The sequence below is a fragment of the Macrotis lagotis genome, chromosome 2 (assembly GCF_037893015.1).
Source record: "Macrotis lagotis isolate mMagLag1 chromosome 2, bilby.v1.9.chrom.fasta, whole genome shotgun sequence".
In the NCBI taxonomy this organism is placed as follows: domain Eukaryota; kingdom Metazoa; phylum Chordata; class Mammalia; order Peramelemorphia; family Peramelidae; genus Macrotis; species Macrotis lagotis.
The window spans coordinates 170,069,722-170,097,690 of NC_133659.1; the positions used below are offsets into that span (position 1 = coordinate 170,069,722).

Here is a 27,969-nt window from a genome sequence, read left to right on the forward strand (position 1 = left end):
GTAATTTATAATGTTCTCTATCCTTTGTTCATAATTCCTTCCCTCTCCATAAATATGATGTATTCTTTCTTGACAACTAGTCTATTTCATTCATTGGTCTTCTTAGGCTTTTCAGAATCCTGTCTTAATAGTGAGATGGGAGTTTGATGGATCCCAATTATCTTAATAAATATTTCTAGGTACCCTGTCACAGACCTACAGAAGAGCCTGCCTCTGACTTTGGGCTTTCATCAAAAGAGTCTAACCATAAAAAGGGTAACTCCTTGTAATCAGTGAGCTCTGAAGCTCGGCTTTACTCAACTATCTAGAAAAATTGTTGTTTAGGTAATGTGAAATGTTAAGGTTTTTTTTCTTGTTTCTACTTTTCAGTGATTTCTTTCTCCTGACCCAATCCTCTCTTCCCTTCCCTTTTGTCTGTTATTTTGCCGCCTTTCATTTTACTGAGGCTTTTTACAGCCTATAAAGAAGAAATTCTTTGTAGGCAAACTAGAGGGTTTAAGTGCTTGGGGAATGACTTTTCATCAGTAATACCAGCTACTCTGAAAGTGCTAAAGCTGTCAAATTTGAGGAGATTGTTTAACTGTATCATTAACAAGACATATTGATATGCCATCGTAATTGAAAAGGGGCAGGTGTGTCATTAGGTTCTGGGGTTTATCTGTGTAACATTGATGAGACATTTGTCCAGAGACAGTCTGAGAGGGAAGTATCTTGTCACAAGTCAGAAGACTTAAATTCCTTATTAATCTTCTTGGCTTCAAGCACAAGGGGAAACTTTTACTTTGATGACTGCTGGCTGCTTTTGTTGATAGTGATTTTCTGAAATATTTGTGAAGATTTCCATCAGTTTTTTGGCCTCTGAGTATATCATGTATTGTAACTAGGGTTTTCTAAAAGCTTGACTAGTTTTATTTAGCTTATATTGTTTAATGTCATAATAAATCCTAATCCTCCTATATATATTTGAATGCAGTATTATAGAACATTCAGAGACATGCATCTTTAATTCTGCTTTTATCTTTCAAACAGTTTGTTCTTGTCTTTTTTCCCCCATTGGTACAGTTTTAGCATATTTTTCCAGATGTATCATTTTTACCTAATCTTGTTTCTTTTTATTCAGTTTGACAGTGAGGTTTCATTTTAGAAAATGATCCTTAAGACCTATGGTCTTATTTTTCCATTAAGGTGTTATGTAGGTATGCAGTAAAAATTCAGACACACTCTCTTTCTCTCTCTTTTTTTTTTTAAACAAAGCAATGGGGTTAAGTGGCTTGCCCAAGGCCACACAGCTAGGTAATCATTAAGTGTCTTAGGTCTGATTTGAACTCAGGTACTCCTGACTCTAGGGCTGGTGCTCTAACTACCTAGCCTCCCCTCTTTTTTTTTTATAGAAAGATTTTATTCATTTTGAGTTTTACAATTTTCCCCCAATCTTGCTTCCCTCCTTCCAACCCCTACGAAGGCAGTCTGTTAGTCTTTACATTGTTTCCATCATATACATTCATCTAAGTTGAATGTGATGAGAGAGAAATCATATCCTTAAGGAAGAAACATAAAGTATAAGAGATAGCAAAATTACATAATAAGATAATGTTTTTTTCCCCCTAAATTAAAGGTAATATTCTTTGGTCTTTGTTCAAACTCCACAATTCTTTCTCTGGATTCAGATGATGTTCTCTATCACAGATAGCCCAATATTGTCCCTGATTGTTGCACAATGGAATGAGGAAGTACATTAAGTTTGATCTTTAATCCCATGTTGCTGTTAGAGTGTACAGTGTTTTTTTAGTTATGCTCATCTGGCGCAGCATCAGTTCATGCAAATCCTTTCAGCCTTCCCTGACTTCCCATCCCTCCTTGTTTCTACTAGCACAATAGTGTTTCATGACATATAAATACCACAGTTTGTTAAGCCATTCCCCAATTGAAGGACATTCACTTAATTTCCAATTCTTTGCCACCACAAACAGGCTGCTATGAATATTTTTATACAGGTGATGTTTTTACCCTTTTTCCTCATCTCTTCAGAGTATAGACCCAGTAGTGGTATTGCTGGATCAAAGGGTATACATTGTTGTGTTGCCCTTTGGGCATAATTCCAAATTGTTCTCTAGAAACATTGTGGATGAGTTCACAGCTCCACCAACAATGTATTAGTGTTCCAGATTTCCCACATCCCTTCCAACATAGATCATAGTCCTTTCTAGTCATCTTGACCAGTTGATTTGTATTTCTCCAATAATTAGGGATTTAGAGTAATTCATATGACTTCGAATCACTTTGAATTTCCTCATCTGTGAATTGTCTTTGCATAATATTTGACCATTTCACATGTTCTTTCCTTAAACATTATTTCTGCTTTTTCAGTTTTATGAGAAAAATTGTTTTTTTAAATTTTTTAAAATTGAGGTATTTTTAAAAGTTCAGTTGTCAACTTTAGATTGTTATCTAAAAAAGCAGAAAATGCTTAATAATATTTCTTTTCTAATTATTGACTCTATTTTATTATTAACAGCTATTTGAAATTCAAAGCTAGCAGGTAGTTGCCATTAACATTTTAGCCAGCTTTCCTTTCTCAACTGTTTAGTTTCCCTTTTCTCAGAACCTTCACCTGAAATGCCTTAAATAATTGGTAGATTAAATTAAACATTCACTTAATTTGATTAAATTATTTCCCATATTTAGATCATGAGAAATAGCAAATAATTTATACAGTGGGGAAAAACCCTCCAGATTTACAATAATTTTTAAAATATTGAACCAGACTTTTTAACCTTTCACCTTCTCATTTATAATTCCTAGTAATGAAAACTAGAAGTAAGGAAGATCTTTTTTGTTATGCTAAATAAAGCATCTTTTGAATTCTGGTCAGTTTTTGCTTATGTAAGACAAATTCTAATATTGAAAATATGACTGAAACTTACAACTAGACTTATCTGCTTTCTCTAACAGAGACTATCAAAAATATTATATGGAATTAGGAGACATTGAAAGTGGTATTGTTTAAATATTTCTGAGGCACTTTTGATTCTTGGTCATCATATGACCTTTTGCAGAGTTAATTTCAAATTTATTATGAAAATGATTATACCAAATTTTTTTCATAAATTGGCTTTATTTGAGAGATTTGTTTTTCATTTCAGTCAACCTACAGTGTCTCTTGTCTTTTTCTAGGTGCAAGACATCTGTTTTAGCCATGACTGTCGCTGGGTTGTTGTCAGCACACTCCGTGGGACCTCTCATGTTTTCCCTATCAACCCGTATGGTGGCCAGCCCTGTGTCCGTACACATATGTCACCACGGGTTGTGAACCGCATGAGCCGCTTCCAGAAGAGTGCTGGCCTGGAAGAGATAGAGCAGGAACTCACATCTAAGCAAGGAGGCCGTTGTAGCCCTGTTCCAGGCCTTTCAAGCAGCCCATCAGGTTCACCTCTTCATGGTAAGCATATTCCTTCTTATCCTTATGTTCCCTCTTCCTGCCCCCAAAGCTGACCTAACCATGGTAATAACAGCAACAAAAAAGCCAACTTGTGAGATGAATAAAAAATATAATTTATCCTTTTAATCAATTAATGAATTATTGACCTGCTGCACATTTTTAAAAAATGTCTTAAATATATTGTTAAAACAGGAAAATTTTAAGTCATTGTTTAGATGAAAAGATTTTACAAAATTTAAAATTATATCTCATATCTTCAATGATTATAACTACATTTCCTTGCAGTTTTTGCCAGTATTTAGATTGTTTGCTCTTTGTTGAGGGCCAGTGTTGTAGTAGCACATTTGTTCTACAAATATTCATTGTAGGTGAGTAAGAGATATTCATCATGTTTAAGTTATATCATTTGAATAGTATTATCACTCATTAAAAAAATGTAGAGGCTACTGTAAAAAATATGCTTTTTAAAAAATATATTAAGACAAAAGCATTTTTAGTGACATGTGCATTTTGAAATAGTGTCACATTATAAATAGTATTACATTACATCCTGACTTCCTTCAGGATGGCTTTAACATAAGATATGTTGAAATATATTCTAGAATCCTCTTGCTTTACTCTCCATGAATAGACATGGATATAAGTATAGTAATATTCTTATGGGTAGTAGTAGGAATTTGAGAGGTCCTTGTGATCTCTTATGTTTTCACCTTTTCTTCATTTCCCCAGTTAGTTTCAAACTCTGCACCAAGTAGATTTTGGTAAATACTTGCTAATCAATTTTCGTAGTTTCTGTTTGGACTGTCCTTGGTCCATATGAATTTATGTTGATAAATAGTATGTTTTTTTTCATAATTTTAATGTGTAGGTCCACAATAACATACTATTTAATCCCTAAGTTACTGAAACATTCTGCGTTGCTTTGAATGTAGCCATTTACTGCCTTATGTTGAATCTAGAGACATTAGTTGCCAAAGTATTATTGAAATAGGCCACTTCTTCCTGAAAGCAGTTCCTTGGAAGAATAGATTTCGGTTTTCCATTTTATAATAGTCTCACAAATTTATTAGAAAGCTTATCTAAAAATGATTTTTTAATAGTTTTGTGTTGGAACATAAAAATTTTTCTCTACATTGTCATTCTCCCTCTCAATCAACTTCTTTAAAAATCATTTTTAATAAATTTAGCTTGTAATATTAAACAGGAGTTGGCATTCTATTTGAATGTGCTAAGTTAAAGAAGAAATACTAAAACTCTTGGCATAATGGTATTTCTGAAAGATCAGTATTCATAGCAAGATATACTCATTCGACACTTAATAACAATTAAAAATATTTAAGAATTTCCACCATAAACCTTAATATTTATTCAGATTTTTTCTGTTTAAATTACAAACAATTATATTAGAGTTTCACAAACTAAAACCAAATAAATTTGGTCAATGAGACAAAATAGTTAAAACAACAAGTTACTTTACAAATCTTGTCTAACTGCATTATTTTATTGATGAGGAAATAGATACCCAGAAAAGTTAAATGACTTGTCCAAAATTATTCAGGAAGGAAGGGCATATCTTTTAAAAGCATATTCTGATCTCTTTCTACTGCACAGTACTACTTTTAAGATATAATGTTAATTTACCAGATTCAGTTATTTTATTTTTTGAAGTGATCTTGGAAAATACAAATAGTACGTGCTTCACAGAAACTTATGGACATTGGGTAGTGATTTAACTAGGAGTAATATGGAATTATTTTCCACTGACAAGTTTGGTTTTTCAAAATGAGGAATACCATTATAGGCCATATTTGCAGTAAAAAAAAAATTATTGTCTTTTGACTATTCATCTCAGAATTATATGTACTATATTAACAGTAATATTATGAGATAATAAACTATGATAAACTCTTTCCTCTCAGATTTGCAATGTTTAAGGATAATTCTAAAAGACTTGTGATAGAAAATGCCAACCTGATCCAGAAAAAAGAAAAAACTATGGAATCTGAATGCAAAGTAAAGCATTCCATATTCACTTTTTTGGTTTTTATTTTTTTTAACAAGGCAATGGGGTTAAATGACTTGCCCAAGGTCACACAGCTAGGTTATTATTAAGTGTCTGAGTCTGGATTTGAATTCAGATTGTCCTGGCTCCTGGGCCAGTGCTCTATCCACTGTACCACCTAGGTACCCCTGCCAACTTAACTTTTTAAAATTTCTTTTATGTTTTTCTTTCTTTCTCATGGCTTTTTTCACCTTTAGTTCTTTTTTTTTATTCAATTGATATTTTATTTTATGTTTCAAGGTATGTGTTATAAAAGTTTTTCAACATTTATCTCCATGCATATGCATATTTTTAACTTATATAATTTTCTTCCAGTCTCCCTTCCACCACCCCCCTTCCATCAGTGGAAAATAGGTGAATATTGTACATACACATTTGTCTTTTACATGTTTACAGATTAGTCATTTTCAATATTAGAAATTAGAATTAAGGGAAAAGAAAGAAAACGATAAGATGGGAAAGAAATACATAAAAGAAATTTATAAAAAGTGAACATTGTGTTCATTCAGATTCTATAGGGTTTTTTGGTTTCGTTTGTTTTGTTTTTCTACCTGTGGATGGGGAAATAGCATTGTCCATAGCCAATCTCCTAGGATTGTCCTAGCTTTCTGAACTGCTGAGAGAAGCAGCATCCATCATGGTTGATCAACTCATAATGCTGTTGTTAATGTTTCACCTTTAATTCTAATTTTCCTTTACAATATGACTAAATATGTTAAACATCATTGTACATGTACAGCCTATATCACATTACTCGCTGCCATGGGGAGCCGAGAGAGTGTAAAAATGTGGAACTCAGAAGCTTACAAAAAGATGAATATTGGAATCTGCGTGTAATTAGAAAAAGCAAAATAATAAGAAAAACAATATCAACAAAAAAGAATTATGTATACTGCCATGGAAACATTTAACATGATAGTACATTGCATACTAAGTGGACACTTCTTTAGAGAGACTGTGAGAGACTATGCACTATGAGAGAACCAGTCAAACTTCTGCTCTGATTCAAAGGTTTGTGAATTAGATGATAGAAATGAGGAGAAACCTTGAATTTGAAGGGTAAAAGGAACGTAATCTCCAGGTAGAATCTGTGCCAAACTTTCTTGTTTGTTGTATATTTTTATTTCTTATAGTGTCTTTTGTTAAGAATTGCTCCTTTTAGGTTATGAAAGGGGCAGCTGGATAATATGGTGCATAGAGTGCTGGAACTGGAGTCAAGAAGACTTTAATTCAAATGTGACCTCAGATACAATCTTTGTAAAATTCAGCAAATCACATAACTTCTGACAGCATCAATTTCCTCAGTTGTAAAACTAGGATAGTAAATATCCCTATCTTCCAGGGTTGTTGTGAGAATTAAATGAGATAACATTTGTCAGTTAATAGACATTTATAAAGCACCCACTCTTTCAGAGACACTGTGCTTAGTGCTGAAAAGGAAAAAAAGGGCAAAAACTATGTAGAAACCAGTTATGTGATTAAAAGGAAATAATTAATAGAAAAAAGGCACACAAGAAATAAGTAGGAAGGGGAAAGGATTCTTGTAGAAGATAGGATTTTATTTCTGATTTAAAGAAAGAGAGCAGGCTGAGATGAGAGAAAACATTCCAGGCATAAGCGCTAGCCAGAAAAAATGGACAGAGCTCAGTGTTGGAATGTCTTGTTCATGGAACAATTAGGGAGAGATATTACAAAGGTGATGTTAATAGGATCTGGCAACAGATTGAATTTGGAGAGTGAGAGAGAGAGTTAAAAAGTTGGGGATGATATAGATTTTGAGCCTGAGAGTCTGGGCGAATTTTTTTTGACTTTAAAAATAATAGGGAAGTTAGAAGAGGAAGACAGTTTGGGGGGGAAAGTAATGAGTTCAGTTTTCTATATGTTGAGTGTATCTGGGTTGTTATGTCCAAAGGACAATTGGAAATACAAGGTTAATGTTCAACTGAGAGGTCAAGCACTTGAGAAGAGGGTAGTGTGGAGTTGAACTAGTTTACTAAGGGTTCAAGTTGGGAAAAAGAGGAAGGAATGACTAATTCTTTGGTCATGATAATCTGTGAGCAACTGAGTTGTTTGAATCACTGCAAGGTCATTGGATGTAAAGCAGCATTTGATTAGACAAACCAGAGGGAGAGGTAGAAAACCAATAGGATAAGGTCAGATAAATTTTTTTTGAGGTTTTTGCAAGGCAAATGGGGTTAAGTGGCTTGCTGAAGACCATACAATTAGGTAATTATTAAGTGTCTGAGATCGAATTTGAACCCAGGTACTCCTGACTCCAGGGCCCGTGCTTTATCTACTGTGCCACCTAGCCACCCCCAGATAATTTTTTTAAAAAGTTGATATTTTATTTTTTCAGTTACACATTATGGAAGTTTTCAACATTCATCCCTATGCTAGTGAATATATCTTTATACATTACACAGTTTTCTACCACCCTCCCTTCCCATCCTCCTCCCCTTGATACCTACCAGTCTGGTAAAAATTATACATATTTACCTTTGGGTTGAACATATTTACATATTAGTTATTTTGTGTTTGAGAAATTAGTACTAAGGGAAAAGAGAGAAGACCATGGAATAAGACGAAAAAGCAAAAGAAAAATTTTAAAAAGTGAACTTAATTTCTGTTCAGATTCTGTTTTTTTTTTTTCTCCCTCTGTTGTGGATGGCATTGTCTACAAGAGATCTCCCAGGGTCCTAGATCTGTGAACTGCTAATAAGAGTTGCATCCATCATAGTTGATAAAGTCACAATGTTGTTAATGAATACAGTGTTCTCTTGTTTCTGCTCCCTTCACTCAGCATCAGTTCCTATAACTCTTAACATGCTTTTCCAGAGACTGTTCTTGGTTTCTTAAAGAACAATAGTACTCTATAGCATTTATATATCATAACTTGTTCAGCCATTCCCCAATCGATGGGCATCCCTTCAATTTCCAATTCTTTGCCACTATAAAAAGAGCTGCTATGAATATTTTGGAACGTGTGGGACGTTTCCCATTTTTAATGATTTCTTTTGGATAAAGGGCTAGTATTATTATTTCTGGGTCAGAGGGTATGATCAGTTTTATTGCTCTTTGGGCTTACCATATTGATCTCCATAATAGTTTGGTTTAGTTCACAACTCCCCCAACAATGCATTAGTGTCTCAATCTTTCCACAACCTCTCTAACATTTATATTTTCCCTTTATATCATCTGAAACCGCCTGTTCATATCTTTTGGCCATTTATCATTTGGGGAATGACTTATAAATGACTTACAAATTTGATTCAATTCTCTTTTTTTTGTTTTTTGCAAGGCAAATGGGGTTAAGTGGCTTGCCCAAGGCCACACGGCTAGATAATTATTAGGTTTCTGAGACTGGATTTGAACCCAGGTACTCCTGACTCTAGGGCCGGTGCTTTATCCACTGTGGCACCTAGCCGCCCCTTGATTCAATTCTCAATTAGAGATTCAGTTAGAAATGAGACCTTTATTAGAACCTCTAGCTTTGAAAATAGTTACCTAACTTTCTGTTTTCCTTCTACTCTTGGCTACATTAGTTTTATTATGAAAACTTTAATTTAATATAACCAAAATCATCCATTTTGCCTTTTATAATAGTCTCTATTTCTTTTCTTTTCTCTTTTCCTTTCCTTTCCTTTTCTCTTTTCCTTTTCTCTTTTCCTTTTCCCTTCCCCTTCCCCTTCCCCTTCCCCTTCCCCTTCCCCTTCCCCTTCCCCCTTTCCCCTTCCCCTTCCCTTCCCCTTCCCCTTCCCCTTCCCCTTTCCCCTTTCCCTTTCCTTTCCTTTCCCTTTCCTTTCCTTTCCTTTCCTTTCCTTTCCTTTTCCTTTCCTTTCCTTTTCCTTTCCTTTCCTTTCCTTTCCTTTCCTTTCCTTTCCTTTCCTTTCCTTTCCTTTCCTTTCCTTTCCTTTCCTTTCCTTTCCTTTCCTTTCCTTTCCTTTCTTTCCTTTCCTTTCCTTTCCTTTCCTTTCCTTTCCTTTCCTTTCCTTCACTCCTTTTCCTCCCCTCCCCTCCCCTCCCCTCCCCTATCCTGGTTTTCGCAAGGCAGGTGGGTTAAGTGGGTTACCCAAGATCACACAGCTAGGTAATTATTTAAGTGTCTGAGTTCAGATTTGAACTCAGGTCCTCTTGACTCCAGGATCAGTGCTCTGTCCACTGCACCACCTAGCTGCCCCATCTTTTTCTTGTTTGCTCATATGTTTCTCCCTTTTCTATAGATCTACTCTCTTATTTGATCTGTGGCACCGCCCTATATGTCTAAATTCTGTACCCACTTTGACCTTATTTTGGTATAGGATGTGAGATGTGTCTATACCTAGTTTTTGCCATACTATTTTCCAGTTTTTCCAAATTTGTTTGAATAGTGAGTTCTTATCCCATAAGCTAATAATGTCTTTGCATTTCTCTAACAGTAGATTACTATAGTCATTTACTACTATTTCTATTGTATCCATCTGGTACAAATCTGGTCTGCTTACTCTATTTTTTAAACAGTACCTGGTATTTTTGATGATTGTAGTCATTTATAGTGTAGTTTTGGATCTGGTACAGGTTGGTCACCTTCTTGTGCATTTTTTTCATCAATGCCCTTGATATTTTTGACCTTTGTTGCTCCAGATGAATTTAGTTATCCTTTTTTCTAGTTCTAAAAGCTTTTTGTTAGTTTGATTGGTATGGTACTGAATAAGTCATTTAATTTGACTGGAATTGCCATTTGTAGTATATTAGCATGACCTAACCATGAGCAGTTGGCATTTTTCCTATTGTTTAGATCTGACTTTATTTTTGTGAAAAGTATTTTCTAATTGTATTTTATATGGTTTCTAGGTTTGTATCTTGGGAAGTGGATTCCCAAGCATTTTATGTTGATTAAAGTTCCTTTAAATGGAATTTCTTTTTGTTTTATCTCTTGCCCTTGGGCTTTGTTGTTCATATAGAGAAATGCAGATGATTTTTGTGTAATATCCTATTACTTTGTTGAAATTGTTTATTGTTTCAAGCAATTTTTAGTTGATTTTATTGAGTTCTCTAAATATACCATCATATCATTTGCAGAGAGTGAAAGGTTTGCTTTATTGCCAATACTAATTCCTTCAATTTCTTTTTCTCCTCTTTTTCCTAAAGCAAACATTTCTAATACTATATTGAGTAGTAGTGGTGATAGTGGGTATCTTTGTTTTACCCCTGATCTTATTGGATATAATCCTAGTTTATCCCTATTACACATAATGTTGATTGTTTTACATAAATACTGCATATTTATTTTATGGAACATTTGTTCCTGTACTTGCTAGTTATTTATTTTATGGAACTTTTATTCCTATACTCACTAGTTTTTTTTTTAAGTTTTTGCAAGGCAATAGGGTGACTTGCCCAAGGTCAAACAGCTAGTTAATTAGTAAGTGTCTGAGTCTAGTTTTGAATTCAGGTCCTCAAGACTCCAGGGCCAGTGATCTATTCACTATGCCACCTAGCTACGCTGAGTTAGTATTTTTAACAGAAATGGATGTTGAATTTTGTCACAGGTTTTTTCAGCACCTATTGAGATAATCATATGATTTCTCTTGGCTTTTTTTTTTATTGCTATGTTCAATTTTGTTGAGAATTTTCCCAATATTGAACCATCCTTGCCTACCTGGTGTCTCTAAATGCTTATAAGTAAAATAGAGAAATGAATTGGGCATTGAATTAAAATTAAATATCCCCATGTAAATACCAAATTAGAAGTTCTGAAAATCAAAGTAGAAATTAATAAAATTGAAAGCAACAAAACCATTGATCTAAGAAATAAAACTTAAGAGTTGGTTTTATAAAAAGCCAATAAAATAGATAAACCCATATATATATATATATATATATATATATATATATATATATTCTGTTTTAAAAAACAAAAGAAAAATAAAAAATAAATATTAAAAATGAAAAGGGTGAATTCACCAACAATGAGCAGGAAATTAAATAATTTAGAGCTATTTTGCCCAAGTGAATGCCAATAAATTTCACAACCTGAGTGAAATGAATGAATATAAACAAAAATATAAATTACCCAGTTTAATGGAAGAGGAAATGAAATACTTAAATAAACCCATTTCAGAAAAAGAAATTGAAGAAATCATCAATAAACTCCCTGAGAAAATTGTCTACATTCCCAGATGGATTTACAAGTGAATTCTACCAAACATTTAAGTAACAATTAATTCCTGTTCTACATAAAGTATTTTTAAAAAAAGGAGTTCTGCCAAATTCCTTTTATGACAGTGCAATATGGTACTGATACCTAAATCAGGAAGAATCAAAACAGGCAAAGAAAATTATAGAACTATCTTTCTAATGAACATCGGTGCAAAAATCTTAAATAAAATTTTACTTTAAGACTACAACATAATTATTTATTTATTTAAGAGTTTATAATATGGTATGATCAGGTAGGATTTATGCCAGATAAAGAGATTTTGGAATTCTTTTACATAGAAGTAGTTATTTGTGAGTGATGGCAAGATCAAGGCTATGGCCATCTTTTTGTACATTTATTGAAGGATGGATTAACTTGTGGGAAGTGAGTAGGTTGAAAATAGTGGTTAGGGTGAAGTATAATCAGTATGTATAATGAAGTCCTTTAGTATGAGGGCAGGAATAGAGGAGAAGAGAAAAATTTTGGACCACAAGCCAAACTCATTGAAGAAGGAAGAGGTTTTTACCTGAGGTTCTGTAGACAGCAGTGCTAAGGTTTCTGATTGAGTACTTGAGAAGAGTAGCATGAACTTCAAAGGGTGAGAGATTACTGAGTGATAAAGTTGGGGAGAGAACCTGGAAGTAGCCATGGAGAGCAAGGAATATTCTAGTTTCCCTCTCCAAATCACTGAATGAGCTGAGAATGAGTGAAAGTTTTGCTAGTCCTTGAAAAGTGAAGCTGTGTTGGAGCTTGGAGCCAGGTTTTAGTGATAGCTAGAAGATATGGAAGTGGTTGAGAGGAACAGATTTAGGATAACGGGAAGTGTTACCTATGGCATCAATAACAGGACATAGTATAAATGGTTAGAGACATTTAAAGATATGATTTTAGAGTTGGAGATTTGATGGAGATGGAAATTAAGAACTGGGTGTTGGACAAAAGGGAAGGAAATTCATTTGGTTACCTAAAGAGCTTTGGAACCTTTGATACATTCACAGTGATGTTGCAGTGAGGGGATAGCAGGTGAGTCAGAGCTGAGCCTCCCCTCTGATTGGGAAGGGTTGTGTTGCCTCACCTGCTGCCCCCTCACCACACACTCTGGATTAATTGTCTGTTTATCACTGAGCAGAGGATTCCACTTCTCTTCCAGAAATGACTGGGGATTAGGCTGGAAATAAGTGCAGCATGAAATGGGAGGTACATGGTCTTATGGTTAGATGTAAGTCTCCATTTCCCTCTTCCTTCCAAAATCTGGAGATTAGGCTCAAGAGAGTATTTTACAACTGGCGAAAATAAAGTTGGAAATTTAGTGGAAAATGCAAGTCTCACCTCTCTGCTAACTACCCTCTTTTCCTCAGGGGATATGCACAACAGAAGATGGGTGGGAGATTTGAGATTAGAGGAGGGTGTGCCTTGGCCAGAATAGAAATTTAATAAATACTTATTTCCTTTTTTCCTTTATTTAATTTTGGGAATATGTGGGCTCTGGATCATAACTACTGAGCCTGAAGTAGTGAGAAACTTTAAAAAGTTTTTATTTGAACAAAATTCAACTAGAATTAGAGGAGCAATAGGATTTGGGATGATCCATTTGCATTTTCCTTCTGTTTGCACATGACTATTTTTGAAACAGCAATTTAAAATATTTTTCAAATGACTTTGTAGTGTTTACTGTGATACTTGAGGACTCTTATAGACCCTCCCCCCCCCCTGTTAAGTGTAAAATAATTGTGTTCAAAGTTTTACTAGTTCTTTTAATCACAGAGATAATAGTATGCATGTGAAGTAGCTAAATCAAAAAGGAAAACCACAGAAGTATAACCCTGAAAAGGATTGACTTCTTATATTGTTGTGAAGGATTTCTATAGAAGGCCTCAGCAACCCCTTTAGTCAGTACTAATACATAGGTAAATTTTCTTTTTCATTCTTTTTCCAATTCACTCTCTGGTAATGGAAATCTTGCCTAGAAAATGGAGCATGGGATTACTTTGCCATAATAGTTCACCAATGAAGGTCAAAGTCAAGATTTGAATACTACTTTTGTGCCTCTCCTTCCTTCCCTTTATGTGTTTGAGCCTTCAACATCTGAGTTATTGAGATTCTGAATTCTGTAATCATCAGGTATCTAATGCAGCTGGGATGTCTGTCCTTCATTCTCAGGCTAAAAAGATCCCAGCCAAAATGAAGAGAAAGGTCTTTAGGTAGCCTGGAATAGGCAAAGACAATTGAAGGATTTTTTTTTTTAGGTTTTTCTAAGGTAATGTGGTTAAGTGACTTGCCCAAGTTCACACAGCTAAGTAATTATTGTCTGAGTTCTGATTTGAACCCAGGTCCTCCTGACTCCAGAGCCGATTCTCTATTCACTGTGCCATCTAGTTGCCCCCCAGTTGAAGAGGTTTTTGTATGAGATTCTGATATCCAGAAATACAGTTTTGGATGAGGTGGTGCCTTGTCATTTTACAGCATGAAGAAGGCATATTATATCAGCATGTTACAGCAAAGCAAACCCTGTAATTTGGAAGAGGACTCTTTTTAAACTAAAAAGAATCCAGGGGAGTCTGTTCATTTTTGCTCAAACTCTTTTTTTACTTTAAAAGTCATGCTATTACTACTCTTTTGTTTTTTCCTTTCTGCTCTTTTTAAGGTACAAACAATACAGTGCTTGTCATTTTTCTTTAGCATCATGTCAAAACAAAATTGGCGTGCCTTTAAGTTCAGTCCAGAAACAATGTATTTACAGTTGATACTTGTTTACTCACACAGTATAAACTTTTGATCAGGGTGGGATTCATTTTGAAAATGAATCACTCTTTGGCCTCACTGTTGTTTGTCTATGCTTCTTTTAGTGAAGTGAGGTAAAGGAAATTGTTATCCTTTATACCCTCCACAGACAGTACAGATTTTTTTTCACTGTGAATATCTTCAGCTTGGTTTAGGACTGCTCAGCTATCTTTTTGGTGAAATGAGGCAACTCAATTTCCTTTATTTTCCCCCAAGGATTAACTTCCTTTGTTTGGAAATAGTATGTTTTTTATGCATGCATTAATGCCTACCTGAATAGGTTTCATTTATCTATTTCATATTGTATGCATTTCTATTTCTTAAAAAGGCATTTTAGTTATCAAATCTATTCAAGTTTTCCTTTCAGATGTTCTATTTCTTTTCCAAATTAGGTTCTGTATCCCTCCAGGTTTTATTTCCATCTCCCTCCCAAAATAATCACAAATATATTTAAATGTTTACATGTTTTATCACTCACAAAGAATATGAGCTCCACATATTCTGGGATTCTTTTCTTTTGGAGTCTTGTATCCACAGTACCTAATATAGTGTGTTCCAAGTAGTCAGTCTTTAGTAAATGCTTATTAGATTTGATTGGATTAGATTGGGTTTCAGTTCCAGGTTTAACAAAAATTCATCCCACAGCCTCTGCCTCTCTTTTCCTTTCCTCCTATGTCTGACTCCCAATTTCATGAAGTTTGTATGGTGGAATTTCCACAATTGTGAGAGAATTATTCCCTCTCTTGTTCTATCTGTGGAAAACTGTTGTTGATGTCCAGGAGGAGCCATATTTAATAATTTCAATGAAGACATTTGGTATTTAAGATTCTGAGAGTAAGGCTTTGCAGTAATTTTCCCATTTGTTACAAAAGCACTTTGGACTTTGAGCCCTCCGTCTTTGGAACATCATTTTTCCTTCCAGTTGGGTTACATTTACCCCTTAGAATTTCAGGGTTTTAGCCTATATGTTGCATTGTAAGGTCACAGATATTGGTATTGCATAGTTTTTAGGAGATAGACCATATCACAGATATAAATAAAAAGCAATCACACAATTCTATCTAATTAGTTTATGTCTTTCTACTTAGTACAGTCTACTTATATGTTGCTTCTCAGACTCTTCTTGAACATTAATTTTAATGTGTTTTGATGTTTCCTTTTCATAGCTTTGTGCCAAATAACCAATCATATTTAGTGTTAACTCTGCTTTAAATTTTTTTTTTGCCTGAGATGACATTTAATATATAAATTTAAAACAGAAAATTCTGTTCTTTCACTCTGGTTTTTACTAGTTTTGTGAATCTAAAGTTTTAGATATATTTCAGGCACACACAATTGCATACACTTTTAATTTTTTTCTTTTGAAAGATTATTCCACTTTTTCTAATTACTTTATCTTTATACATAGACCTTTTCTTTCATATAGCATGATAACATTAAGAAAGTCCTCAGTTTGCTAGTTACCCAGATCTCTAGCTTTATGTAATTTCCTATCACTTTGCACAGTTTTCCAGTGCTTCACTCCTCCTTACCAGATGAATCCTTTTGGGAAGCTGGGTTCAAAGGAGTGACATCATCATGTATCTCTGAAAAACAGATGGGTTTCCTTTAAGTAACACTTACTTTTGAAAACCACCTATTTAGAGAAATAGAAAGAAAAATAATTTAAAATAAATTTAAGTGTAGATCTTTAAGAGCAACAGAAAAAAATTCTTTTCCAAATTTTAATGTGAATGAAAAACTATGAAAATTGATCTAAACAGAATATGTAGTGTTGTTCAGAGGGCATACAACAGAATTACTATGTTTTGCATGTTCACTGATAATTTGTTTTTAATTCTGGAAGTACTAGTTATCAATTAACACTGACCTGCAACTGTTCTTTGGTTATGACTTTTAGTGCCCATCAGATATTTTCCTCTTTTTTTTTAAGTCATTACATCCTCTGAGATTTCAGCATCAAAAACGCTTTCTTATGCAGTTTTTAAGGGTTTTTTTTTCTTGTTTGTATTTTAATATTAGTGTGAACCTCCTCTAGAGGGCGGTATTTTCTCAGCTTTCCTGCATCTACACTATTCTTGCCCTCAATGTGGCAATGGCTGATTCTGGGATATATTCAAATCATCTTTTAGCATTTTAGGTTCCCTTTATTCGTGATTTCTTGACCTGTGTTCTGGTGTATTATTGGACAGATTTATATTTATATTTATAGTTAGGAGAAAAAGACACATAACGTTTTAGTTCAATTAGCCTTGAGATAGGGGGATTCTGTGTATAAAAGATTTAGTACTAGAGAATATTTTGCTCATTATGCAGGAGTTAATTACTCTCTAGGGGCATTTTAAAACAGCTACCTTTGAAAGTTTGAGTCCTTCCATGAAAAATTCTGTGAACCAAGCTATTGGATTTGATTTTTTGCATGTAAATGTATTTCTTGAAATCCTTGATTCTTTTTTTTATTTTTATTTTTAGTTTTTGCAAGGCAATGGGGTTAAGTGGCTTGCTCAAGGCCACACAGCTAGGTAATTACTAAGTGTCTGAAGCCAGATTTGAACCCAGGTACTCCTGACTCCAAGGCCAGTGCTCTATCTACTGCGCCACCTAGCTGCCCCAGAAATCATTGATTCTTAATTTACAGAACTATTCCCTTAAAACTCTAAATGAATCAGTCTGGGTTCTCTAGCTGAATGAAGTTAAGGTTTTAGATAATTTTCAGATTGTGTCACTTGTATGGCAAGTTATGTAATTATTTTCTGAAAGGCTTGTTAGTTTGTTGATTTTTTACATTTATGTATATATATAATACACTAATATACTAATACAATTTTTTATATATATATATATATATACATACATACATACATACATACATATATATGTATACCTGCAGGCTAATGGTTTCATTTTATCTGGGATCAAAAACTAGTTTAAGAAGGAGAGTGAATATTTATTCATAAATTTGTATGTGTGTATATATGTGTATATATATATATATATATATATATGAATATGATATTCAACACATATTAAGTGCCTACTATGTGTGATGGGCATATTAGACCCTGGGAATATTAACCATTACTACTTCCTGTTTATATAGCGTTTTAAGATTTTCTATGGCTATGCATGTATAACTAGAGCTTAATAAACTTTACAAGTTAGTATTTTAATTCAATTAATTCAGTTCTGATATTATTGATTTAGTATTTGTACCATGAAAGAACTGAGCTACATACTACTGGAGGAGCTAAAAAAATTCTGGATGAGTCTTGCTATCTTTGCTTTTGAAACTTTTGGTCCAGTTCAGTGAAATGACACATGCTCATGTAGCTGTAATACACAATAATGCATAATAAGTATATTAAGAAGAGTTATGTGTCAGGTGAAAATGGCGAAAATTTGTAATGACTGAAATGGCTAGAATCAGGGAAAGTTTTTCCAACCTGGTAATATAAATACTTAATAGAAATAAAATCAGACAGTTGGAATAATGTTTACTAATCTCTTATTAGTCTTTTTGTTAGTGTTTGTTAGCTGTTCATTGGAGTTTGCTGAATTTTCTCTATTCTTTTGTTTCTCATATGTTTGTGTTCTTTTGATCCAGTATCATAGTGAACACTAGGGTGACATAACTCTAGAAGGTTCTCCTGGTAATGAGCTACAAATGGCAAGGTAAAACTTACTGTAGAAGAGAAAAATCAATCAAAGGAGTAGAATGAAACATTGCAGTTAGATGGTAGTTAGGGATTTTTGGTGGCCAGGTTTCCAAATAGAGAAGTCCATTCAAGCTTCTGTGAAGGCTTTATATGCCTCAATAATAAATGTGTGAGATTTCATGAACCTTCTTTTTTTTTTCCAATCCACTGCATTTTATTTTATTTTTCTTTTTTAAAGATTTTATTTATTTTGAGTTTTACAATTTTCCCCCAAATCTTACTTCCCTCCCCCCCAACCCCCATAGAAGGTAATTTGCCAGTCTTTACATTGTTTCCATGGTATACATTGATCCAAATGGAATGTGATGGATGAGAGAGTAATCATATCCTTAAGGAAGAAACAAAGTATCAGAGATAGCAAGATCAGACAATAAGATATCAGTTTTTTTTTCTAAATTAAAGGTAATAGTCCTTGGTCTTTGTTCAAACGCCACAGTTTTTTCTCTGAATACAGATGGTATTCTACATTGCAGACAGCCCCAAATTGTCCCTGATTGTTACAGTGATGGAATGAGCAAGTCCATCAAAGTCGATTATCACCCCCATGTTGCTTTTATGGTGCATAATGTTTTTCTGGTTCTGCTCATCTCACTCAGCATCTGTTCATGCACATCCCTCCAGGCTTCCCTGAATTCCCATCCCTCCTGGTTTCTAATAGAACAATAGTGTTCCATGACATACATATACCACAGTTCGCTAAGTCATTCTCCAATTGAAAGACATTTACTTGATTTCCAATTCTTTGCCACCACAAATTAGGCTGCTATGAATATTTTTGTACATGGTGTTTTTTACCCTTTTTCATCATCTCTTCAGGGTATAGGCCCAGTAGTGGTATTGCTGGATCAAAGGGTATGCACATTTTTGTTGCCCTTTGGGCATAGATGAACCTTCTTTCTTGAAGTTATTCAGTGTTCAGTGTTTAATATATGTAGACTAGCAAATATGTATCCTTTCTCTTCCTTTGTACTTGCTTTATCCAGCTACCCTGAATTCTTTCCATACTTATTCTGTCTCCTAACCTAGGGGCATGATTTAGGAAATTTGATCACTACCTGCTTCTCTACCCTTTTTCTTCCTGAGATTGAGCCCCTATACTGTTAGAAAAGTTAGCTTAATTTTTTGCTTCGGGATAATATAATGGCCCTCAAGTCAGTTTGTTTCTCCTCTGAATTTTTATGAAGGTAACATAAAATGAAAAGTTAGAGTTATAATCATAGTTTAGAGCTCTGACTTAGAATAAGTCCTCTTATATAAAGGTTTGACTCTCTGCTATACATACATGATGATCTGTATCCTTCATTCTCAAAGAATACCATGACATCAGGTAGTTGATGTAATGATAAGCACTTGAATTGGATTTGAGTGAGGGGATACTGTGCTAAGCCACCAGTCTCAATTTCTCCTCCAGAGTCACCTGGATCCAGTGACCAGATATGAATCAGGATGACTGGAGATGGCCTACATGCCAGGCAGTCAGGGGTAAGAGTGGCCCAAAGTGACACAGCTAGTAAGTGTCAATTTTCTGAGGCTGGATTTGAATTCCTGTCCTCCTGACTCCATGACTAGTACTTTATTCACTGTGCTACCTAGCAACCCTCAAACATATATACCTTGTAGGTAAGTTTCTTTATGTAATAATTTGCTTATTGTCACCTGCACAAGATTGTGAGCTCCTTGAAAGCAGGGATTTCTTTTGCCTCTTTTTGTATCTCCTGCATGTAGCACAATGTTTGGCTTCTAATAGGTACTTAAATGTTTATTGACTGATGTATTTTAAATAAATTTGCAAGCAGATCTTAAAGTTAGGAGTTGGAGTTTTTAAGTCTCTATGTAAAAGATACCTATTCCAACATATTGATTTTGCCTAAACATTAATCTGTATTATAGAGGGAAGTTAATTCTAAGTGACCAAAGCTGAACAAACAGTGGAAGAGATATGGGAATGAAGCGTTTGAGTTGTCAAGGAGCAAGAACCAAGTGGGGAACAAGGCAGCATAAAGCCATGTGGGTTTTAGCCACATTCAATAGAAATCTTACAAGTATATCTGGTTCAGTTGGGCGAATGGAATGATATGAATGTTATGGCTATGTAGAATGAGTTTCAAGTTATGGAATGAATATGGTAGGAGCAAGACCATTAATATCAGTTAGACTGAGACTTTAGAGGGTACCTCATTGGTCAAAGCATTTTTTAGAGCTTTCTTCATAAAAATATGAATAAATGTTCAATAATGCACTGGAGCACTTCTTTCTTTCAAATTAACAAATGCCTTTCACCATTTCCTCTCCCAAAATTTAAAATGCTGTATGTAAAGATCACTTATTTTTATTTTTGGATATTTCATCTTCTTATTTAATTATGAGCTCCTTAAGGGCATAAAATATGTATTTTTTCTTCTTTTTCATGTGTCTCTACCTCCTTGTACAGTGGATTTTTACTTAGTAGGTGCTTAATGTTTATTGAATTGATTTTTTAAAAATTGCAATGATTGGTATGTTGGGGAAGTTACACATTGAACTGAAGTAGAAATAAGAACAGGAAAGAAATTTATGATTCATTGCAACAACAGTTAACATTGGATGATGAGGTGAGAATAATGCCAAGTAGTGGTCTTTAAAAAAGTAAAATAACTTTAAAATATTTAACTTTAAAATACTTAATAAAAACTTTTAAAAAGGACTTTAAAAATTTTATTTAAAAGTGTATAGAAGTAATAGCCTTTTAAAAAATAAAATAACTTCAAAAAACTTTTAAAAACTTTATGAAAACTTAAAAAATAATTTTAAAAAGTTAAAAGAATCTATTGTCCCTGACTAGGTTATAGTATTTCGGGGATAGTGTCTGTGTCTTAAAAAAATGTTATAACTTCCTTACTTAAGGCACAATGTTGTAATATGACAGCTATAATTTTGGAGTGAGTAAATAGTTCAGGTGTCTGTTGATCCTGTTTAGTAAATAGGTTCAGGTATCTATTGGTCTCTGATTTCTCAGTATGACAAAGTTGATATTGTTATATAGTAGCAAAAGAAGGAAAAACAGGTAAGCAAGTATTTCTTGGGATTAAACTGTCCAGGAGCTACTTATTTTTGTATCTCTTCCTTTTGGCATCATTAACATCATCTATTTCTAGCACTTTTATATACTTTGCTATTATGACAGTAGGCAGGTTTGTGTTTTTATGAGAATAACTTATTCAATTGAGTACTGTGTCTTGACTCTTTATTCTCATTGTATGCTGATTTTCTATGATTGATTTTAATGATGCACTGGTGATCTTTTGCTTTCTTGTTTCTAATAGTTTTAGAATTTATTTCCCAAATTGAGTATATTTCCTGTGGGGTTAGTTTTTCATGGGTGAAAAAATACTACAATGTTTTGAATAAAGGTACTGAAATATTAACATGGAAATAAAATAGAGGATAACTAAAAGATTTTATTGTGCTCATTCTGCAAAATACTTGTTTTTCCTCCCTCCTCTCAACCCTACCCTCCTTTCCCCCCGGCATTTTGTGGGGCTGTTAAAAATCAGTGACTCTTTCCCATCTGAAGGAAATGGATCTTTGACACTTCTCATGACCTGAGTCATGGTGCTGACACAGAGCCAGAAAATATCCTTAACAGTCCTGAGTAAAAGTAGGACTTCTGACAGTGGGAAGAAGAAATAATACTTTGCCATTTTATAGTTATGTTTCAGATATGATTTACTTCAAAATACAATTATTGTCTTTTTTTGTGTATACAGTGTTTAAAACTAAATTAAAATATGGAAATTGGTAAACTGAAATCACTGACTTTTCCAATTCTTTGGAAATACACTTTGAATGTCCTACTTTTGAATAGAACAGTTGTATGATTTCCATGTTATTTGGACATGTAATACTCTCCAGCATATACACAATTAGTTTATATTGTAAACTTAGGTTATTAAAACTGATGCCTTGGATGAAATAAACTCGGTTTTCTTCTTTTAATTTTTCTTTGCATTAGTGAAGCATTATACTTTCCTTTGTTTTTCTTACTTCATCTTACCTGGTAGTTTTTGTTTTTGTTTTCTTGGTTGTTTTTTTTTTTTTTTTGGTCAGCACTAAAATGGGTATTCAAAGATAGGATATCAGTGAAGAACTGTTATTTATGATGTGGGTGGAGAGTTTCTCTTGTTTTAATGGCTAATGTAGGATTCTAGATAAAAGGTTTGGAGTTTGAGAACTTTTTAAGTATGTATTGAAACCTTCAGTGTATCTCTTTCTGGATGCTGTATTTGTACTTTAGAGAAACTAAAATTTTTCTTGGTGCTTGTTGATATTTTCATTGAAAGAATCAGAGCCAATATTTGTCTTTTTTGTGTGTCTTAGTCCTCTTTAACCATACGTTGGTAACTTCCATAATCCCCTTCCCAGAATAATATTTTTAAATAAATGAAAATAATAATATGTAAAATTTCAAAGAAAACCTTTTTATTGAAGTAAAATTGATATTTTTCCCATTGAAGTTAATGTATGCCCACAAATTTTTTGATGGACACCTTGGGTGCGGTTCATACATGGGCAACTCTGCCTTTTTATTCCTGTAATTGTTATCTGACCCACATCTTGAATTTTTCCCCCTTTTTTCTGTTCATGCTAATTTTTTTTTTTTGCAAGGCAATAGGGTTAAGTGGCTTGCCCAAGGCCACACAGCTAGGTAATTATTAAGTGTCTGAGGTCAGATTTGAATTCAGGTACTTCTGACTCTAGGGCCAGTGCTCTTCCACTGCGCCCCCATGCTAATCTTTAAAAAAAAAAAAACAACAACCCTCCTTTGACAAACAGAAATGAATAGTAAACACAAACAGAAATTTGCATCTTTGAAATGAATAGTAAACACAAATCCATGCACACATATACTGTACACAGATGTTTTGCCTTTCATCCCCCAAATCTAAAATACTCTAAAAACTATTATTTGAAACTCCCCTCTATAGGACAGAGATATTGTTTAATCCTATTTAGTGATGGGGGAACTAAAGTGTGATAAGATTAAGCACCTTTTTCAAAGGTAGGCCACATAAGTAGTAGATAAGAAAGGTAACTGCAAGGTTACACTGTCATAACCTTCTCTTCTAACTAGTAGATTTCAATGCCTGTTCTCACAGGTATTCCATTCTGAAGCCCTTTAGATAAATCTTTCCTATTTCATTAAGATTTCTCATGGTCACTTTCAGGGTTCTCAACTTTTCCTCTTATTTCACCTTGCCTATTTTTCTGTACTTTTTCATTTGGAAACTGCCACTGGCCCTTCTCTCCTCTTTTCCTGGTCTCTTTGCTGATTGTTAGAACTTCTTACATCTTGAGTTCCTCTGTTTGACATCAGCCAATCTATCCCCTAGAATTCTGGAGCTATACACATTACATCTTGCTCTGTCTTTATCTTCAGTAGATAGCAAATGCCTTTGTTAGAGCAATCATAATTTTTAAATATTATCCTTCTTATACCCTTTTCTATGTGTGTGTGTCTGTGCATGCACGTGTGTGTGTGTCTGTGAAGAAATTACTTAAAAAATACTTATAGAATCTTAAAAACATTAAGTTTATTTCAGGATCAGATTATGGATTTATTTTCTAATTGTCTTTCCTATGAGATCTTCCTGAGCATTCCCCCATCCTCTGCAACATGTCCACTCAACTTTTACTGGTAACTTCTTCATTGCTAGGTGATCCCTGTTGTTTATTTGGATAAGATGCTTTAAAATAATACAAACCAGCTTCTCTGTTGAAATACTGCAACTTCAACATGTAACTGCTAGCCCCAAGTTCTTCCAACTTCTCAAGTATTGAAAAATAAAGTGGAAGATTGCAAGTAGTATTGGCACTAAACTTCCTTTATCTTTTGTCTCCCCTCTAAACTTTCTGCTTGGCAACAGGGAGCAAGTGTGCTGTATTTTTGGTGTTTTCCTGATTTTTATTGAATTGTCTGTTCCATTCTCAGACTACCCCTATGATCCAGTCTTGCTTCCGCCCTGTTCAGTATGTGGGTCAGAAGGCACTGTTTCTCACTAGGGCGCTGCTGTTTCCTCTTCCGACTCAAGTAGATTACAGATTATACTGGTGCATGTCTGAGAAAAGGTCAAAAAGGAGGGTGAGAGTCCTGGATCTGCAGCTGGGAAGCTTTTCATTCTCATGTAGTGAACTTAAAAAAAATTCAAATAAAAAAACACACTCCCCCAAATTAACTAACAATAACCCACATGCAAGTACATCACATTCACCTATTATCTCTTTTATGTATTTTGAAGGGAATTTAATTGACTTTCATTAAATGTTTATCTAGTGTTTGGTTGAAAAAACTTAAATGTGAAAATGGACAGCTAGCAATAGTTAAGCAGAATTTAAATTTCTCTGAGCCTAGATTGCCTGTGATTGCCTCAAAACAAGTTATCATTTTATTTGTATTAAGACAGAGTCAAGAAATCTGGGATTTTTTTTAAACTTAGTTAAAATTTTTGGTTCATATTTAATTTTTAGTCCTGTCAACTCTATGGCAGTATATTAGAAACATGTTGACTGCTTTGCCCTTCTGGAGAAGAGAAAAAACAACTCCTTTGTACACACATATACATACGCATATAAATAAATTTTTGTTGTTAGACATATATAGCAACAAAAATATAAATCTGCTAATGAGGTAGATAACTATTTTTTTCAAGGATAGAGTTTCTGTTTTCAGAAATACTTAGAATTGCATTTCAGTGGCACAGAGCAAAATGGTGCTGCAGGTGTTTTGGAGAAGTCAAAATTTTAAACTAAGGATGTAGTGAGACTGTCTTGCTGAAAATTGAGGATTATCCTGTGGTGGAAGCATGTGTCCATGCAGGGTAGTGTGTTTATTATACCAGTATAGAAAACATTGAATCTTATAAATACCCATCCTTTGTGGCATTTATGCTCAGCTACTTTGATATTTATTTAGAGGATAAGATAGAAAAGAAAATGAGATGGTATCACAATTTCTTATATCAAAATGCCTCCTATAGGATAGTTGTTATACTTTTCTTGTATTTTGTTTATTTTAAGTGAATTTTCTTCCTTTTTTTTCTTCCCTTCACATCAACAAATTATATTTTCTATTTTTAAAATTATCAAAGCACCTCTAAAATTCCTGGTTTGCTTGTTTGATTTTTTTTTTGGTTCTTCCTATCAAATAATTGCTTTCTCCTTCATTAAACTCATTATGTCCTATTTGTTAAAAAGAGTAATTTTTGCATGATATCTTGTTTTTATATCATCTTTATTTCTTAATATATAATTTCCCCTCACTCAGAGAGCTACTTTTTATAACAGAGAATAAAAAAGAGGAAAACAATTAACATTCAGCAAAATTGATGAACACATTAGGCAAGTCCACAGTAAATACAGTGTTTCATATCCATAGCATCCACCCTCTATAAATAAAGAAGATTGGTACTTTCTGATTTCTCTTCATCAGAGTCCTATGGTCTCTTTCAATCTATACTTTGAGTCACTAGTTTGCTAAACCTTCAAGGAATATCCTTAAACATATACCTATATATATACACGTACATACATACATACCTAGCTATCATGAAGTACATAGACCCCCACTTGATACAGCATTTTTCTACCTATATGATAGAATTCCAAAATAAGAAAAACCATTGAAAACAGTAGCAATAGTTTAAAATTTTTGCAAGCAATAATGGAAAAAGATTTTTAAATTGGGTTTTAAAAGCCATGACTCAGGCAGCTAGGTGGTGCAGTGGAGAGAGAATCGGCCCTGGAGCCAGGAGGACCTGAATTCCAATTGACCTCAGACACTTAATAATTGCCTAGCTTTGTGACCTTGGGCAAGTCATTTAACCCCACTGCCTTGCAAAAACCCCCCAAAAAAGCCATGACTCAAATTATCTTCTGATTTGTTTCCTTTAGTTCTTGTTCATCAGTACTGCTTCAAAGAATGCTATATTTGGAAAACTCTGCCCAGCCATGACTATGACTCCTCAGTATTTTGGTATTAATCAATTTGAGAAGCAAGTGATCTAGTGGAAAGAATCTTCAGTTTCAAGTCAGTAATACTAGGTTTGAGTCTTTATGCTGCTCTGTCTAAACATGTGAATCTGAAGAAATCATTTACCATCTCCAAGTCTCTGTTTCTTCTTCTGAAAAATCTGTTGAATGATTATTTTGTTATATATGTTGAATGTTATCTTCCAGGTTTTTTTTTTTAATCAGTGAAGGACTTTTCAAATGGTTAAATACCAATGGAAGTTAATTAACAATATCATTTTAACTTCAATCCTTATCATAGTAGAAAAAAATTGACTTTTTTAAAAGGGCAGAAGCAATAAAATTTTCTCTGTCTTAAATCTTCATAAAATGGTTTGGAATTAAAAAAAAGGAGAAAGAAAGAGACTTTGTAAGTTAAACTTGATCTGGAATTGTGAACAAGTCCCAGGACTTTGCTTTAGAAGCAGTTGGCAAAAAGCCATGTTCACATGTTCTCGGATCATTACATTCAGAAGCTAAGAATCCCAAGCAATCTTCTGCAAAAAGGGTAAAGATAAAACAGAAAGGAGGTTAACTTTGTTGCAGCATTACCTGGGAGTTGATGCTGATGTCTTTTCCACAAATGTCCAACTTTGTCAAAGCCCAGTAAATCTGGGGAAGTTTATTTTCCTTGTAGCATCTGTGTTTTATAATGGGGTCTTTAATTTGTTTTTACTTTGTCTGCTGGGATTTCTTTTGTCCGGAGCTTTCAGCCTCCTTTTTTTCCCTCTGGGCAAGTGAGTCTGTTAATGATGACCAGTTTGGGGATATACTTCAGCAGAACTGACATGACAGACTGTCCCTAAGTGTAGCAACAAAGCCCATTGTTATTTTCTCTCTTCACTTTTATCATCAACATAATCCATTTTTCCTCTGTGTATTTGTGGAGTAGAATATCTGGAAAATCATGCCTTCAAGTAATGCCTACATGATTTGATGGTAATCCCAAATAGAGTATTTTACCTCAGGTTAGCTCATGTGTAAGAGGAGGAAGGGGTGACTCAACCATAGGTTCTCTGAATTCCTTCTGTCAGGGATGCTCTTCTGCAACCCAGAGGGCTCAGTCCTTTGCCTTCTCAGTAGCCCTATTTGTAGGAGCAGATGCAATCTAGAACTTTCCCATTTTCCAGGTCACTTCCATGAGAAGACAATTTATGGAAAATCAGAACAAAAGACCTGAAGAGTGAGAATCACGAAGAAAGCAGACATTCCAAATGAAAATGGCATTCCTGTGCTTTCCCAGAATTCCAAGATGCCCTGGAGATCTTGTCCTTTTTGTGCTAACTGCTCCAAACCAGAAAGAAGTAAAAAATAATTGCCCACACTAAAGAACTTTCCTCACACCTGCTTTATGAAGTTGGTAATGAAATCTTATGACTCCTCCTTTATAGTTGAGACTACAGAAAAACTGGTCAAATTATTTGCCCCTGGATACATAGCCTCTTTTAGAGCAAGGAATCAAATCCTGAATCAAAGTCCATCACTTTTACTTACCACTAAACCAAAATGATGGTTTCTAAGGCCTCAATCTTTAAATTCTGTGATCTGAATTTTATCTCTGAGTTTCTCTTTATTCTTTTGGGGTTACTGATATTTAGACTACTTTATATATGCTACAAAATTATTGCTAATAAAATTTAAGTGTTATTTATTATTTTGATTTCCATATGGGAATATTGAGGAACATTAATATTGAGTATTCATAGTTACAAAGCAAGTCAGCATTGACTTCTGGTTCTTTTCCTAGTTT

At 34.0% G+C, this 27,969-nt stretch overlaps 1 protein-coding gene and 1 long non-coding RNA gene across 12 annotated transcripts in view; one reads left to right on the top strand and one right to left on the bottom strand.

Annotated features, from left to right (window-relative positions):
- BCAS3 (BCAS3 microtubule associated cell migration factor) overlaps positions 1 to 27,969 on the top strand; it is an 851,656-nt gene that overhangs the window by 341,150 nt on the left and 482,537 nt on the right. For all 10 annotated transcript variants that reach the window (XM_074223544.1, XM_074223545.1, XM_074223546.1 and 7 more), the window contains exon 15: positions 3,175 to 3,439. In XM_074223544.1, coding sequence (XP_074079645.1) covers positions 3,175 to 3,439 — 265 coding nt within the window. The remainder of the gene's footprint in view (positions 1 to 3,174; positions 3,440 to 27,969) is intronic.
- Positions 3,109 to 27,969, bottom strand: part of LOC141513585 (uncharacterized) — a 34,348-nt gene continuing 9,487 nt past the window's right edge. Inside the window, exons 2-3 of one of the 2 annotated variants that reach the window (XR_012475831.1) lie at positions 15,993 to 16,046; positions 3,109 to 3,342 (exon numbers count right to left, since the gene is read on the bottom strand). This is a non-coding gene — a long non-coding RNA (uncharacterized LOC141513585). Of the gene's footprint in view, positions 3,343 to 15,992; positions 16,097 to 27,969 lie in introns of both variants that reach the window. The other variant, XR_012475832.1, reaches the window with a different exon arrangement.